This window comes from Panthera uncia, chromosome F1 (assembly GCF_023721935.1).
Source record: "Panthera uncia isolate 11264 chromosome F1, Puncia_PCG_1.0, whole genome shotgun sequence".
NCBI classification, from domain to species: domain Eukaryota; kingdom Metazoa; phylum Chordata; class Mammalia; order Carnivora; family Felidae; genus Panthera; species Panthera uncia.
Genome location: NC_064813.1, coordinates 14,265,313 through 14,279,915, shown reverse-complemented (window position 1 = coordinate 14,279,915; position 14,603 = coordinate 14,265,313). Strand labels below are relative to the sequence as shown.

Below are 14,603 nucleotides of genomic sequence, written 5' to 3'. Positions count from 1 at the left end.
GAACCTTCTATAATTATGCAAGTTGATTTACCAAAAAAAAAGTGAGAGTCTCCGCTTTCTAGAAGTTTCCAATAGAAGCTACTTAACAGTAATGAGAACTGGCATGAGTCTCCATGGTTAGCAGATACATGAAAAAAGACTTAAGTCCCAACAATACGTATGAGTCTTAGGGGAGTGGCATTTTGTAGCAGAACGAGAATGGAGAGGATGCATATACTGCACCACCCTGCGGGAGAGAGCACTGGCCACCATATTTCTCCAAGTCTAAGATACCAGTAATTTGAAGACACTATAATTTTCTGGGCCACAAAGAGAACACACCATCAAGTAAACTATGACAGAATGCCAAGATGCCATTGAGTGTGACATGCATCTTCGGCATCAGAAATATTAAATGTGAAGTGAATGTGAGGATCGGTGGAATATGGTGTGTCCCAAGTGCCTTCAGAAGTCTTCTGATTTAATTCTCACCACACACTTAGGAAATGTATTATGATCCCAATTTTTTTAATGTTTATTTATTTTTGAGACAGAGAGAGACAGAGAGAGAGCGAGCGCACGAGCAGGGAGGGCAGGGAGAGGCAGAGAGAGAATCCCAAGCAGGCTCACGCCTGTCAGCACAGTGCCCGATACGGGGCTCGAACTCACCAACTGTGAGATCATGACCTGAGCTGAAATCAAGAGCTGGATGCTCAACTGACCGAGCCACCCAGGGGCCCCTATGATCCCAATTTTACAGATAAAGCAATTGAAGTTCAGAGTTTAAGTACGTTGCCCAAAATCACATAACATTAGGTTGAATCCCAAATCTTTTGACTAAAGGTCTGGTGCTCTTTCCATTACCGTCTTCCCCACTTTGAGTGCTTAGAAAAGACAATTTGGGGGGTGCCTGGGTGGCACAGTCGGTTGGGCGTCTGACTTCAGCTCAGGTTGTGATTTCACGGTTCATGAGTTTGGGCCCCGAGTCGGGCTCTGTGCTGACAGCTCAGAGCCTGGAGCCTGCTTCGGATTCTGTGTCCCTCTCTCTCTGTGTCCCGCCCCCACTCACACTCTGTCTCTCTCTCTCAAATATAAAGATTAAAAAAAATTAAAAAAAAAACACAATTTATGTTTAAGCATCATTATTTTAGAGTGGCAAGGAAGTATGCTAATTGACTTAAGCCTAGAAAAATAAACCAACCTGGATTTTTCAGTTTCTCTGTTAAATGAAACTAACCCTTATCTAGAGTCACTGGGTCTTTCTAAGAAAGAGCAAAGGCCAGTATATTTAATTGTTACAAATTCAGGCAGACAACGGAATAGCTGTCAGATGCTCAAAATTCCTGGGTTGTGGTTAAATACATAACCAAGAGATAAGAGTCTAAAACACATAGCTTTATTATTTTTTAAAGGTATCAAACTATGTAAATAGTTTAGAAAATTCAGGTAAATCACAGCTTCATTTGTGGTGAAATAAAAAGTATTCTTTGCACATATTTTGTAAACCAAGAGTGACTCAAATATGGAAGTAATCTAGTAGACAGGATGTATTTGGACAACTGTCTAGTAGGGTAGGTTTATGTGTGATAGTTGTGGAAGGTAAATGTGGCCAGGTCACCTAGGGCCAGATGTGAAAGCCTTGAATGCCAAAGAAAACTATTTGAACCTTATCCACTTGGTAATGGGAAGCCACAGAAAACTTGTAAGCAAGTAAGTGAAATGATAAAAGAGAGATTAGGGAAATTAGTCTGTGATTGGAAAAGAATTTGTAAGGGTGGTAACAGCGATAAAGAAATCTGTTATAAGACTAATAGATCATTTATGAGATGGTGAGGGTTTAATCTAGCAAGATTGCAGTGGAATAGAAAAGATGGGCACAGCTAAATTACATTATAAAGGAAAAGCCAACTCGACTTGGTGCTGTTTTGATGTGACAGGGCAAGAACGAAAGGAACAAGGACACCTCAACCACTGAGGTTTGGGTGAGTCGAAGAGCAGAAAATCCAAAGTCAGGAAGGAAAGTTAGACTTCGAGGAAAGACAGTAAAGTTAGCTTCGGGAATATTTCATTCCCCCTTTTTTGGAGAATTATTCACTTTTCAGCACACTTGCAGGAGTCCCAAGGAGTACCCAAGGAGTCAGGGACATTCACACAAATCTTCCACGGCTGGGTGTGTGTGTGCACTCAGATACATGGCGCAGCTCAGAACTCAAAACCAGACAATTTTCCTGGCATTGAACAGCAGTCGAGTTCAGCTAGTCTGAAGCTTTACCTCTAACTGGAGCATCACTTAGAATCTATTAAACGTAATTTAAAAGAAGGTCCTTCCAAGAATAGATTTAAAGCAGGTCTGAAGTAAGAAGCGGCTGTCAAACCACGAAATAAAATAATAAGGGCTTGTTTCAGCATTCTGATAAAAGATCTGCCTTGAATCAACTCTTCCACATCAAATGTTACACACCAAAACTTGCCTACTGTCCCAAAGATTTGGCAAAAGCTCTGAATTCATAGGAGTATGATTAGCATGGGAGAAAACGGCGGTGCAGCACAGTGGTCAAGAGCTCAGGCTCTGGGAGCAAACAGCTCTGAATCCGAGTCCCAGCTCCCACGCTTCCCGTTCTTGGGCAAATAGCAACCTCTGTCAGTCTCAGGTTCCTGATCTGCAGAATGAGGGCAGCGGTTGTAGCTGCGTCAAGGGCTGTCCTGGGGATCATAAACTGCCTCGCACAATGCCTCGCATTTCGTTAGTGCTCAGCACACAAAAGCTATTCTTGCTAAAGCACATAGGCCAGACTGGCGTTAGGTGAGCAGACGCGCAAGAACAAAAGAGCAAGCTATCGCAATAGTGCAGGCATCAAGTGACATACGGAGTTCAATACAGAGCGTATGCAGGTGAACATTTTATTTTGCACTGGAACAAAACTTTAGCCTCTACTCATGTGCTAGCTTAGCGCGGTGATGCTACAACTGGAACAAAGGTAGGGGGGACTTCAGGGAATTTCCAGACACTTCAGGGACTTTCTGAGCAGTCCGTGTGTCCCTGGTACAAATATGTAAATCAAGGATTCTGCACGACAACTGAGGCCAAGTAGATCTCTTTGAGATGATGGCATTTGGAATGTACCTCACGGAAGGTGACATAGACGAATTATACTTGGATGTAAGACTTGAAATAATATTTATGTTTTTAATTAATTATAACACCTTATAACCTATACATCTTGGCACGGTCCACAAAAAAAATCCTCATACGCAAAACCTCACTGCAGCTCAGACTCCACATGCTAGATAAACAGGCATGACTGTGCCATGTCGTTCTGCTCAGTGTAGAGGAATGTGAGGTCATTAAAAACCTTCCACATGTTTTCCCCTCTTTCTTACTTTAACCCTTCTCTATCAACCTGTGATAGGTTTGCAACTTAGACCTTTTTTTGTCTTCATAACTAAGACCATTTTAAGGCCTTCACAAATGGAAGGGACATTCCCAGAATTGTCACACAATTCTGTTACTAAGAAGACCGTTTCCTTAAGGTCTCTCCGTCTCTAGACGGGAGGGCTGCAGTCTGTGACTGCTCGCGGTCACACGGGTAAGTATGTAAAAAACGTAACTGAGAAGTGTAAACGTGCTTACTTTGGGAAAAGGGCTTGGTGACAAGCTTGTGATTTTTTAAGCTCTCACAGTTCTTTCACGTCTGCTTTAGCTCCCTTTCCATTTCTCAGGGATTTAGTTCTGCTAGAGACCAATGACGTTTCCCTTCTTTAAAAAGCAACATCCTTTGACTCACAAACATAACGTCAAGCAGAAGAAGTTAGACACCAACAAGCACGCACTATATATGATTCCATAGTTCTATGGAACTATGGTTCCATAGTTCGAGAACAGGCAGCACCCTGCTATGCTGTAAAAAATCAGGAGAGTTACCCTTGGGGGGGGGGGGGGGGGGTGGGGGGGGGGGGGGGGGGAAACACGAGGGGGACTTCTGGACCCTGGTCCCGATCTGTTTCTTGAGCAGGATGCTGAGTTCTTGACCCACAGAAACAAACTCAGTGTCCTGGTATTTAAGGTGTACTTTCACCTCAAATAATGAACATTTGAAATGACACTCTACTTCATACACACGAAAGTTACAGTGAGTTCTGAAACTAGGGCACATGTTACTAATTTTCCAGCAAAGTGCCAATGGCCAAGGAGAGTGGATGTGGATCTCCGGGGGTCCAGGAGCAGCACACACTCCAAGTGTGAAACGCCTCTAGGCTTCATATTTGGTTCTTAAAAAGTTTCATAAAAACTTTATGTTCTATTTTGTATTATCTGGGTTTGCTTGAATTTCTAGTTAATATGTAAAACATTGCTTCTCATATGCAAACAACCTAATGAAATCTTTGAGTAAATGAACCTTCTGGGAAGATACACCAGGTATGTGCTGTGGGGATAGGAGTCCCCCAGTTTGAGAAGGTTGAGCTGTATTTAGTTTTCCTAACCTCGCCATATGCATTAACGGACGTTAAAATGGACAGACCCTCAGACTGCAAATGGGAGGATCTGGATTTTCATCTTGACCCTGCCAGCCCCAGCTGTGTGACCCTGGGAAAGTCACTTAACCTCTCGGAGGCTCAGTTTCTTCATTTATAATCTGGGCAAAATAATGGGTACCCAGTGGGTGGCTGTCCTATGGGTCCCAACACAGAATTGTGGACCACTTTGCCAGTCACACTTTTACAATCAAGCTGGATCCCCTTTCTTGATTTTCTGATGACGAATCTTCCGGTGGAGTGAGCTGCGGAGGAGAGGCCATCAAACTGTGCTTGCCATGGGGTGTTAATGTGTGTCCTGAACAAAAGTCTGCTGCTTCGACTGTAGCCTGACCAGAAGGACCGGCTGTCATAAACGTGCTATTTCTTTGTGCCGCTGTTACCTAGTATGCTTAAGCAATGAAACAGCTGCTGCCCTTCAATAGACAAAGGCTTACAGTATGTCTGAGGCAAGGCATTTATTGCTGGCTTTAAACTTCTTAAATAATTCCATATGGAGACTTGAGTGGCAGAACACTTAATGTAAACTTTCAAAGGAAACTGCCCACCAAATTCTGAACTTTATAAAAGTTGGCTGAAACATATTCTTTTTCAGAAGGCAGAGCAGCCATTCGCATTTCAAAGAGGAAAGGCCACAGCACCACCTTCCATGGTGACTGTCCACAGGCAGAGGACCCCGTTTCAGGCATTTATCGGTTCTGGAGCGTCTACCCAAAGCCATTTCCAGAAACAGCAGGGTTAAGTGAATGGAATTTAGAATGAGCAGTCAAGGTATTTGTTTTCTAGCTGTGATTCTATGATTAATTCTCTACCTTGAAGACCTCTGCACCTTAAAGTGAATAAAAAATCAACACATGTGCACGACACGGTGCTGGGCGTCCACCATGTTTCTCTTCCCTGTACTCAATAGAACACTTCCAGAATGAACAAAAAGGGCTCAGACATTCTGCACAAAAAGATGCTATGAGAATATGGCACTTAAAAATAGCCATTTTTTTACATTTTTACATATATAATGATCAAATATATAAAAAACTATATATTCTTATATACACAGTAAAAACATAGATAAAATAATACTCAAGGAAAAGTGGTCATCTGAGATACGTAAAACTATTTTCTGACAGATACAAAAAGTTAAATTTCAAAGAAAGATAACCATAATTTCGTAAGAATCTGGCATTACATGATGTTTCCGTTTTCTCCACATTCCTATTAATCTCCATGTCAAGGTCTGACCGTGCCGATCAGGTCAGAATTGAAGTCTTCGTTCTCATCATTCTGAAGGTCTCTCTCAAGACAGTTCCAAGAGCTCTGCCTCCATGGATTATGCCCTGGAGGTGGGGGGTTAGCCATTTCATTAAAGCCAACAAGCACACCAGTGAGGGGTGAGGGCAATTACTCCCACATTTCTTTGTGTATGTGTGTGTGTGTTTCTTGAGAAGGTGAAAGTAGGATGGATTTGTGAGAGAGTCATTTTTTTTCCTCCTTTTAACTAATTAGTGTCAGGCTACTCCTTACAGCTCTAGACAGGAAGTGCTATTTCCTGTGCTGATGATTTAATATAGCGCAGAGCAACCTAGTGTTTGAACTGATGGCAGCACTAATGACTTACGATAAAATCGTGAAAAGATAAATGATACTTAATCAGGAAAATGTTTAAATAAGCAAGTGCCTGGATATACCACGGCAAAACAACCTGAACTCATTTAAGCAAAGTTAAGAGGGTAATTTTAAAAATACACAGACTATTTGTTTACTACTTTATATTTTTCAAAATGGCATATAGTTGCATTTATTATGTTCTCTGACAATACAGTGAGGCAGCTCCTTGTTCTTACCGTAATTTTAGAAGTGACTGACTTCAGTTCAGAGGGCCCAAATAATTTGCTTCAGGTCACACAGTAGGCTGCTGACTAAGCTGAAGAATACAATTCATAGTTTGCAAATTTCCAATATATTGCTTACCAACTGCTGATACTTCCAAGTATCCTACTAACCTTGGTTGAATATGCAAAAATGTGTCTGGGAATGGAGTTAGGTAAAAACCATGGGTGCTTAGGGTTTCTTCAAGAAGGGTTTCCTTCAAGGGGTTTCTTCAAGGAAACCTTTATTCAAGGAATGAATAGACCATGAACAACAACAGAAGGTCATATTTACAAACACAATTTTGAAATAAATCCTGAAATATGGATAAAGGCTTTTTATAGTTCTTATATAGGCAGCCAGCCACACTGCTTTCTTACAAGTATATTTTTCATCGTATTTCCATATATATTATCTTCTGGAATAAAGCCCTAAGCCGGGTACTTTTTCTATGATTAGTGTTTTACATATGGAGGACCTAGATGCAAAGAAGTTAACTGATTTGTCTTTAGGTCAATAGAGTTTGTAGCAGAGCCAGGCTTAGAATACAGGTTTCTCCTAAGTTCTAGCACGGGGTTCTTTTTAGTACCTTTGCCAGCTAATTTTTATTTGTTACAAGCAAATGCTCATAATATATCATTGATTTAAATAAAAAGGTGCCCCTAGAAGATTGCTAGAACTAAAAATGCTGGTATCTCCTTTTCAAGAGTCAGAAAAGCCTGTTATAAGGCACCCCATTACAGCCTATCTTATCTAAAAGATAATTTCTCAAATAACTTGGGATATAACTTGTACTTTAATAAACTAGCTACCCAGAAAACCAAACTAGACCATAATTTAAGTATCATATCCTGACTACTATAAAAATAACCATGAAAAAGGAGAGATTCTACATGATACAGATCGATTGAGGGCTAGTGTAGCAGGCACTTTAAGATCTGTGGCAATATCATCATTACTTTAGAAAAGTTGACTGACTTTTAATCCAAGGGGATAGGGCAAAAAGCCATTTCCCAGGTTAAAATAGCATTCCATAGCTTTTAGAAGGTGAAAAAATAACCATGTTAATATATTTTATGTCTATGTGTGTAGAAAAAAATAAATATCTTTTGCCTTTAATCTCAAAATCTAGGAGCCGGGGCATCTGGTTTTATTGTTGCCTTTGCAATTATCTTACACCCGACTATAGCTACAGTATTCTTGCTCTGCTTTACTGTGAGCAAATGCATACTTTTCAAGAGATAGGCAGTAGGAAATACCACAGCACTGTGGCTAGAAGTTTCATGTTTGCTTTCCTGAATCCTCTTTCTCTGGTTAGTCACTTAACCAATTGTAATAGAAAATGATGAACCCGGGTAATAGGTATTTCAACCATCCAGAAAATAGCATAAAGAAACTGATGAGACTATGAGCAGTTTCCATACTAAGATAGGTTAGAAGTTAAAATGAGACAGTTTATAGTCACTTACATTGTTGATCATAAGGTGCATTATTGTTTTTGGAATTAGATCTCGGATACATTTGTTGATGATAGACATGTAGGAGTCTACGAGGTTGCGAATGGTCTCCACTTGCCTCTCCAACTGTGGGTCCATGGAAAAGTTTTCTGCCTGGCCATTCTCATCATTTTCAGTCTAACAGAAAGGAAAGAAAACATGGATTGTTTCACATTCGTTCAGAAGAAAAAAATACCATACATTATCAGATGATCAATTTCTGATGACTATATTTGGAGTTATATTACTAGATGGTAACATCTTTATCTTAAACATACCCATTAATTCCGAAAAAAGATCAGAACCAGGAAGTTATTATTCTACTTTCGGCGAGCCACAGCCTAGGAAAAGCAACTATTCTAGTTCTGAGTGAATACTGAGATGAATAACCAGATAAACAGTGCACCTAACAACATACCTCTAGAGAACAATCTAATCTTCAGCCATTTGCAAGCTGGCCAAAGAACTGAATCCAAGTGAATGATGCGGATGTAAACCTCTGGGAGCGGTCTCTTAGGGATTCAATAGATTAGAAATAACCTTGGTGTTGTTCTGGAACTCCTAGGTCTGTTCTGGGATGGATCAGCATTTGGATCGGCCCAGGTTTTAAAACTAAATCTCCTAAGCCTGGCCCGGGGCCAAAGTAAGAGATATAGAGAATAATTCATTTTTCCATGCACTTGCTGGAATTTGTTCTGTAAATTCATGCTTCTGTCATCACTACTAAAGGCTGGCTCCATTGTGGAAAACTTACAATTTTAACTTCCAACTTGTTATTCTTTGAATAAAACAGAACACATCTATACACAAAGAATTTACTTGTGCAACATGAGAGAAGCATCTGTTTTCTATACTATGGGACTTGAGTTAATTAATTTTGGCTTATCCACCAGAGGCTGGGCTGAAATGGCATCTTCATCATTAAGGGCTGACCTATTGGCTTGGCATTGAAATCAATTTAGAACAAATGGTCTCCATTTCAAGTCAGGTTGGAGCATCTAAGCCCCAGAACATGATACAAATATTGTTAGTGGTCTGGGTACTTTCTAACATTTGGAAAGATTTAATTACAAATGCAAAAAAAAGGGGGGGGGATAATTTATTGCTTCCATTGTAGACACGAAGTACTTTTCTTTGGAAATGTACATACTTTGATCTGCCAGGTTTTCAATCATCCAATCAGTTCTACGCAAAGCACTGTGCTAAATGGCTTAAATGGATGTATACATGACAAACTTTATTTTTGAATCAATAAGCATGTGTGAAAGGCATATTTGTACACTACAAAGTCAACAATAACAAAGATAGAAATTGGTTCTAATCATTTATATAGGCTTCTCTGGCTCAGAAATATCCAGTACTTTTAAAAATTATTAAAATAATGTACTCAGTCTAAAACACAACAGTCATTTTTCCAGTCCTGAGAGTATGACCCCATGCTTCCGGGTGATAGTTTGAGGACATTTCTGAGGCATCCGACTCTACTACAACAAGGTAGAGGAAGTTTCAAAATGGACAGTTGTTTTAAATGGTCTTTGATCAATGAAAGAAAGAACTAAATCAAGTCTTATGTAGTTATTTTTATTATTAATTTGCGATATACAAGCACAATAGGATCTGGGCTAAATAGGCAAAAAAAGGCCATAAAGTGATAGAGGGCCGATAGAGGGAAGGTTAGCCATGGCAGTGAAAAAACAGTCATGTTCCCAAACTTCTTTCTAGGGTATAAAAACCACTGCAAATGTGCTCCATGCTGAGCTCAAACTGTCAGAGTCAGTGGTAACTGCAATGTCATGTTAAGGATATTGTATGTGAAAGTGAAAACTGTAGGTTCAAATTCAGGCTCTGTTGTGTACAGGTTGTGTGGTCACACTTCAGTTACTTGATGTAATTAAAACCTGGCTTCCTCCCTGTCTTTAAAATGGGGACCCACATCCCTGGAAAACTTGTGGAAGCTAAAAGAGATAACACATATGAGATGACCTAGCCAAGGGCCTCAACGAATGTCAGCTTCTTTCTTTCTTTTCTCAATATTCATGGAATAGAGTTAGAGAGCTGCTGGACTCTCAACATACGTTATGAAAATTCAAGGTGAAAAATTTGAGCATAAAACATTTTCAATTCAAGCAATATAAAAATGGAAAATGTATTTTTTTTTACACCTCCATGTGTTCTGCAAGCTAGTGCCCTTTGCCTGGAACCCTCCCTGCCACCTGTGAAGAACTTTCATCTTTCAGAGCCTTGCTCCATCATCACCTCTTCCGGACAAGCTCCTGATGGCCCCCAGACCCCCAACACTCCCCTGCTCTGTGCTTCCTCTGTGTCTTGTATTCACTTTTACTATTTAATATCCAGCCTAGTTTTATGCTCCTCCCCCTACTGGGCTCTGGGGTCTTATTCATCTTTCTCTTCTCAGCACCCGGCACAGAGCCTGATGCATGGGAGGAGGAGTTAACAACTGCAAAAGGGTTCACCGAAACCAAGGAGGCTGCTCTGGTGCATTTCAGGGTATCCAAGTGTGCCTGCCCATGTGTCAGAGGAATTGGAGACCAGAGAAACCCCAGGGTGATGAGCTGGGATCCATTATGACTTGATAACAGTGAGAATGATAAAATGATTATGAAAAAAATATAATTATAATATAATATATACTATATGTTATATATAATATATACTATAATTATATATTATATAAATATATATAATTGTATATATATATATATATATATATATATATATATATATATATGAGAACAGATGACCAACAGCCTTGTGAGGAAAATACCTTTTATACAAAACAATACAAACCTCCATGGATAAAATGGATAAAATACAATTCAGTTTGTCTCTCTGATCTGAAGTATACTGGGATTTTGTTATGGTATTTAACAGTCAGAGGTGATGACATTCTAGCCTCAATATTCCACCTCTCCCAAGAACATTTATTGAGCACTTGCTGTGTTCTAGGTACTATGCTAAGCACTTTATATAGAAGACCCACACTGCTACCTTAGGAGGGAGGGGCCATTGTTATTGTCAACCTATAGAAGAGCATGGTGAGTCTCTGAGAGCTGAAATTTGTTCAATAAATGTCAGAGGCATTCAATTTTAACAAATTTCTTTTTTTTTCCTTAAGTATAAAAAAATCAAGAAGTATTATGAAACAGTGAAACATCCATAGTACATCAACTTAGTTTCATAGATAAAATAATAAATGTAAAAAAGAGTTTCTAGGAAAAAAGGTGTCAGTGAAGTAGTGATATTTATTAAAAACCAAATTATTGAAACAAAAGAGGAAAGTAGAATAAGTAGTATTTTTAGAAGAACCTGCAGAAATATGAAACACTAAGAAAGTTACATCATCATCCATACTTTTTTTTTTTTAATATATGAAATTTACTGTCAAATTGGTTTCCATACAACACCCAGTGCTCAACATCATCCATACTTTTATATAGAAACACTGAATTTTCCCATTTCACACTTTTTTTTAACATTTAGCTTTACTTTACTCTTTACACATCAAAATATGCACAAGACGTTCACTTTCACTTTTTCAAACCAGATGCACTTAATAAGGGAAAGTGTCGGAGTGAATGGAGAACACTGAATGGTTTAATTCTCAACACGGGAAAAAAAAAAAAAAAAGAGAGAGAAGTATTCCAGAAAACCCATAAAACAATTTGAAATTCTCTTTTGCTTTTGGAAAAACATGCGGTCACATGCAAACCTGAACTTCTCTGATAATACCACGGACATGATGGGAGTCACGAAATTCACAAGGCAAACTGAATTTCTTTCCTGAGTTTAGAAAGAAAGAAGAAACACTTACCCTCTCTAATATGTCTAAGATAAATGGGGAAAATGTGCATACATGGCCTTTCTCTTCTAACTGAGTAATTTCAGACAGCAAATACTCCCTCTTCCCTGACCCAGTTCTAATCAAATTCTCTGTTGTGCTCTTTTCTGTATGTATACTGAGTATGACTATGGCTTTTCTCTTTGTTTAAATTATAGGATTGCAATAGGATTCTTTGCAGTCCAAGCACTGAAGTGACAGCTGTTTATCATTATCCTCATCAAGGGAATGTAAAATAAAAATAGTAATTTGTCTCTGATCTTTGAGGCAAAAAAGAATGGTCTGCAAACATTTAACCTTTTATGTGCAGGTTCATTGATGCTGTTTACAAAATGTGAATAATATTGTGAAAACCAGCTTTCTTCTGAAAAATACAATGGACAGGCCTTCCTATTACAATTTTTTTTCCAAATAGCTTTTGTGAAATCTAATGCAACTTAAACAATAAAAAAATAGCAACTCAGCACTGTAAATTGTTTATAAACAATACTGTAATTTTCTTTCTTATGAAACTACTTGCACAGTATTCAAAAAAAGTCTGTTTTACAAAATTTTAATTTAAAAGCTTTTTCCTAAAGACTTCCTACTTTAACAGGTGAGAGGACTAGAAATAGTTGAATTGGAAATAATTCCCACCATACCTTAAAGCAGCCATTATAGAAGATCTGGGCTTTATGGCTTTAAGGGGATATTTATTTTTCATGTGTTTTGTTTTTGTCTCTTTCCTTTCCTTAAATTTCTTACTGAATTATGTGATAGGTTCCTTGGAAGATCACTGAAACCATCCATATAAGATTATTTTCTTAAGGTGACTGCAACTCTTTAAAGTGGAATGACAGAAACGCACATTATCCTGGCAAAAATATGCACATAAACATACTGGCTAATTGCTCAATCTCTTCTCGCCAACGGGAGAGCATTGTACAATGCTACAGATCTACACAAGCGATTTTTACAGGTAAGCAATGCTTGCCCCTTTCTAAGCATCTTACTTTTGTTGTACAATTCTCTACTACCTTAAACAAACAGTAGAAAATATCGTTTAACTTTTTCATAGTGAATCAGGTCATCATTATGAAAATAGGGTTACCATGGTAATGCAGCTTTGAATTTTCCAGCCTCACATTATGAAGAATGTCTCACTGAAAACCTTTCCCCACTTCCAGTCATGCACTTCTTCTCATTTGCAGAGGCTAATTAGAGGCTAATTTGCAGAGCCAGGCAACCAAACTTGTAAAAAAAAAAAAAAAGTATCTATGGGAGAAGCATGCTCTGGAAAGCCTTTGAGAGTAGTACAGATTGCAGTTTGGTGCCTGGTGACAGGTATTTCATTAATTAGTTCAACAAATACTTGTTTAGTGTCTCAGGCGAACTGTGCGAGGTACAAAGGAAGTCTAAAAACACAGGGCTTGCCTGTGAGCTTATCCTCTGATGGGGAGGATCCAGTGTAAGATGCGTTGGTAAGTCAAAGGATGAGTTCAAGGGCGGTGGGCTTCATGGGGAGTCCTCAGGGATGGTCACAGTAGAGACGAACCGTAAATGTTGGGTGAGATTTCTGACTGAGACTGAGGGGATATGCTCATTGTTCTATCCTTAGTACTTAGCACAGTGCCCTACTTATAGCAGGAGCTTTGTAAATATTGTGGAATTAATGAAGAAAAAACTAACCCAGGCCACCTCCTGAGGGATTAGGTTTCTGTTTTGAAAGAACCTAAGAGACTGAGCTCCAGGTCACTGAGGTGTTGCTGTATGGTGAATGTGAATAATTGCTTGGATTCCTAGAACTGAGTTCTCCATGTAGAGCTTCTTGGTCTGGGCAGGATAAATGACTATCTGTATCCAGAATGATTTTAGTTGCTATAAAGATGTTGATGACTCTGTCGAAGGATGTCTACAGATCGGAGCTGTGATTGTAATCAAATGCTGGCATCTATTTACATCTGCACTCTGTAAGAAATATCCATAATACAGGACAAAACACTGAAGCTTGGGGCGCCTGGGTGGCTCAGTCGGTTAAGGGACAGACTTCGGCTCAGGTCATAATCTCACGGTTCGTGTGTTTGATCCCCACATGGGCTCTGTATGCTGATAGTGCAGAGCTTGCTTCGGATCCCGTCTCCCTCTTTTTCTGCCTCTCCCTACTCATGCTCTCTCTCTCTCAACACTAAATAAACGTTTTAAAACAAACAAAAAACCAACCCACCAAACAAAACAACAGTGAACCTCATCTGATCCAGTTAGTGGTGATCCACTAGCCAAAGCAGGCAGGACCCAACTTTGTGTGCTTAGGTTATTTTCATTTTTTTTCTTCCTTCCCTCTTCTCCTTTACCTGTTACTAACTTTTTATTCTCCCTACAGCTTTTACTCTCCTTTCATCTCTACATGACATCATAATAAATTACAAAACTATGTAATATTGCAAAATTAAACAGCCATTAAGAAAAAAACACACACACACAGGATTTGAAAGATACTTACTTGATAACCAACAACAATAACAACCCTATCTTAATTCTGATGTTTCTAACTCTCATTTAGCCCAATAGCTGCGAATAGTATATTTCTGTGTGGTACCAGTGTATGTCCACATCTCCAATAAACAACTTGGATGATAACAGCAAAGAATAACTGGGATCTGGAGGAATAAGAGGAAGTGCCTCTCCTATAACTGACAGGCACTGAATTTGCATTTAAGATGCACTGAAACAATAGCTTTTATCTGCAACTGTAAAAACAAATGTGGATATGAAGATTCTTAGAGAAATCTGAAAACTTATGTACTCTGTCCTGATGTCCTCCTAGAAGTTATAGTAACTCCAATCTAGTTTGTAATCTATCTAAAGGCCTGTACTGCCTGATAGCAGATAAG

The 14,603-nt window shown here is 39.0% G+C and overlaps 1 protein-coding gene across 9 annotated transcripts in view; it reads right to left on the bottom strand.

Annotated features, from left to right (window-relative positions):
* DNM3 (dynamin 3) overlaps positions 1–14,603 on the bottom strand; it is a 560,234-nt gene that overhangs the window by 32,113 nt on the left and 513,518 nt on the right. For 8 of the 9 annotated variants that reach the window (XM_049633950.1, XM_049633954.1, XM_049633956.1 and 5 more), the window contains one exon: positions 7,848–8,012. In XM_049633950.1, coding sequence (XP_049489907.1) covers positions 7,848–8,012 — 165 coding nt within the window. Of the gene's footprint in view, positions 1–6,353; positions 6,434–7,847; positions 8,013–14,603 lie in introns of all 9 variants that reach the window. The other variant, XR_007458711.1, reaches the window with a different exon arrangement.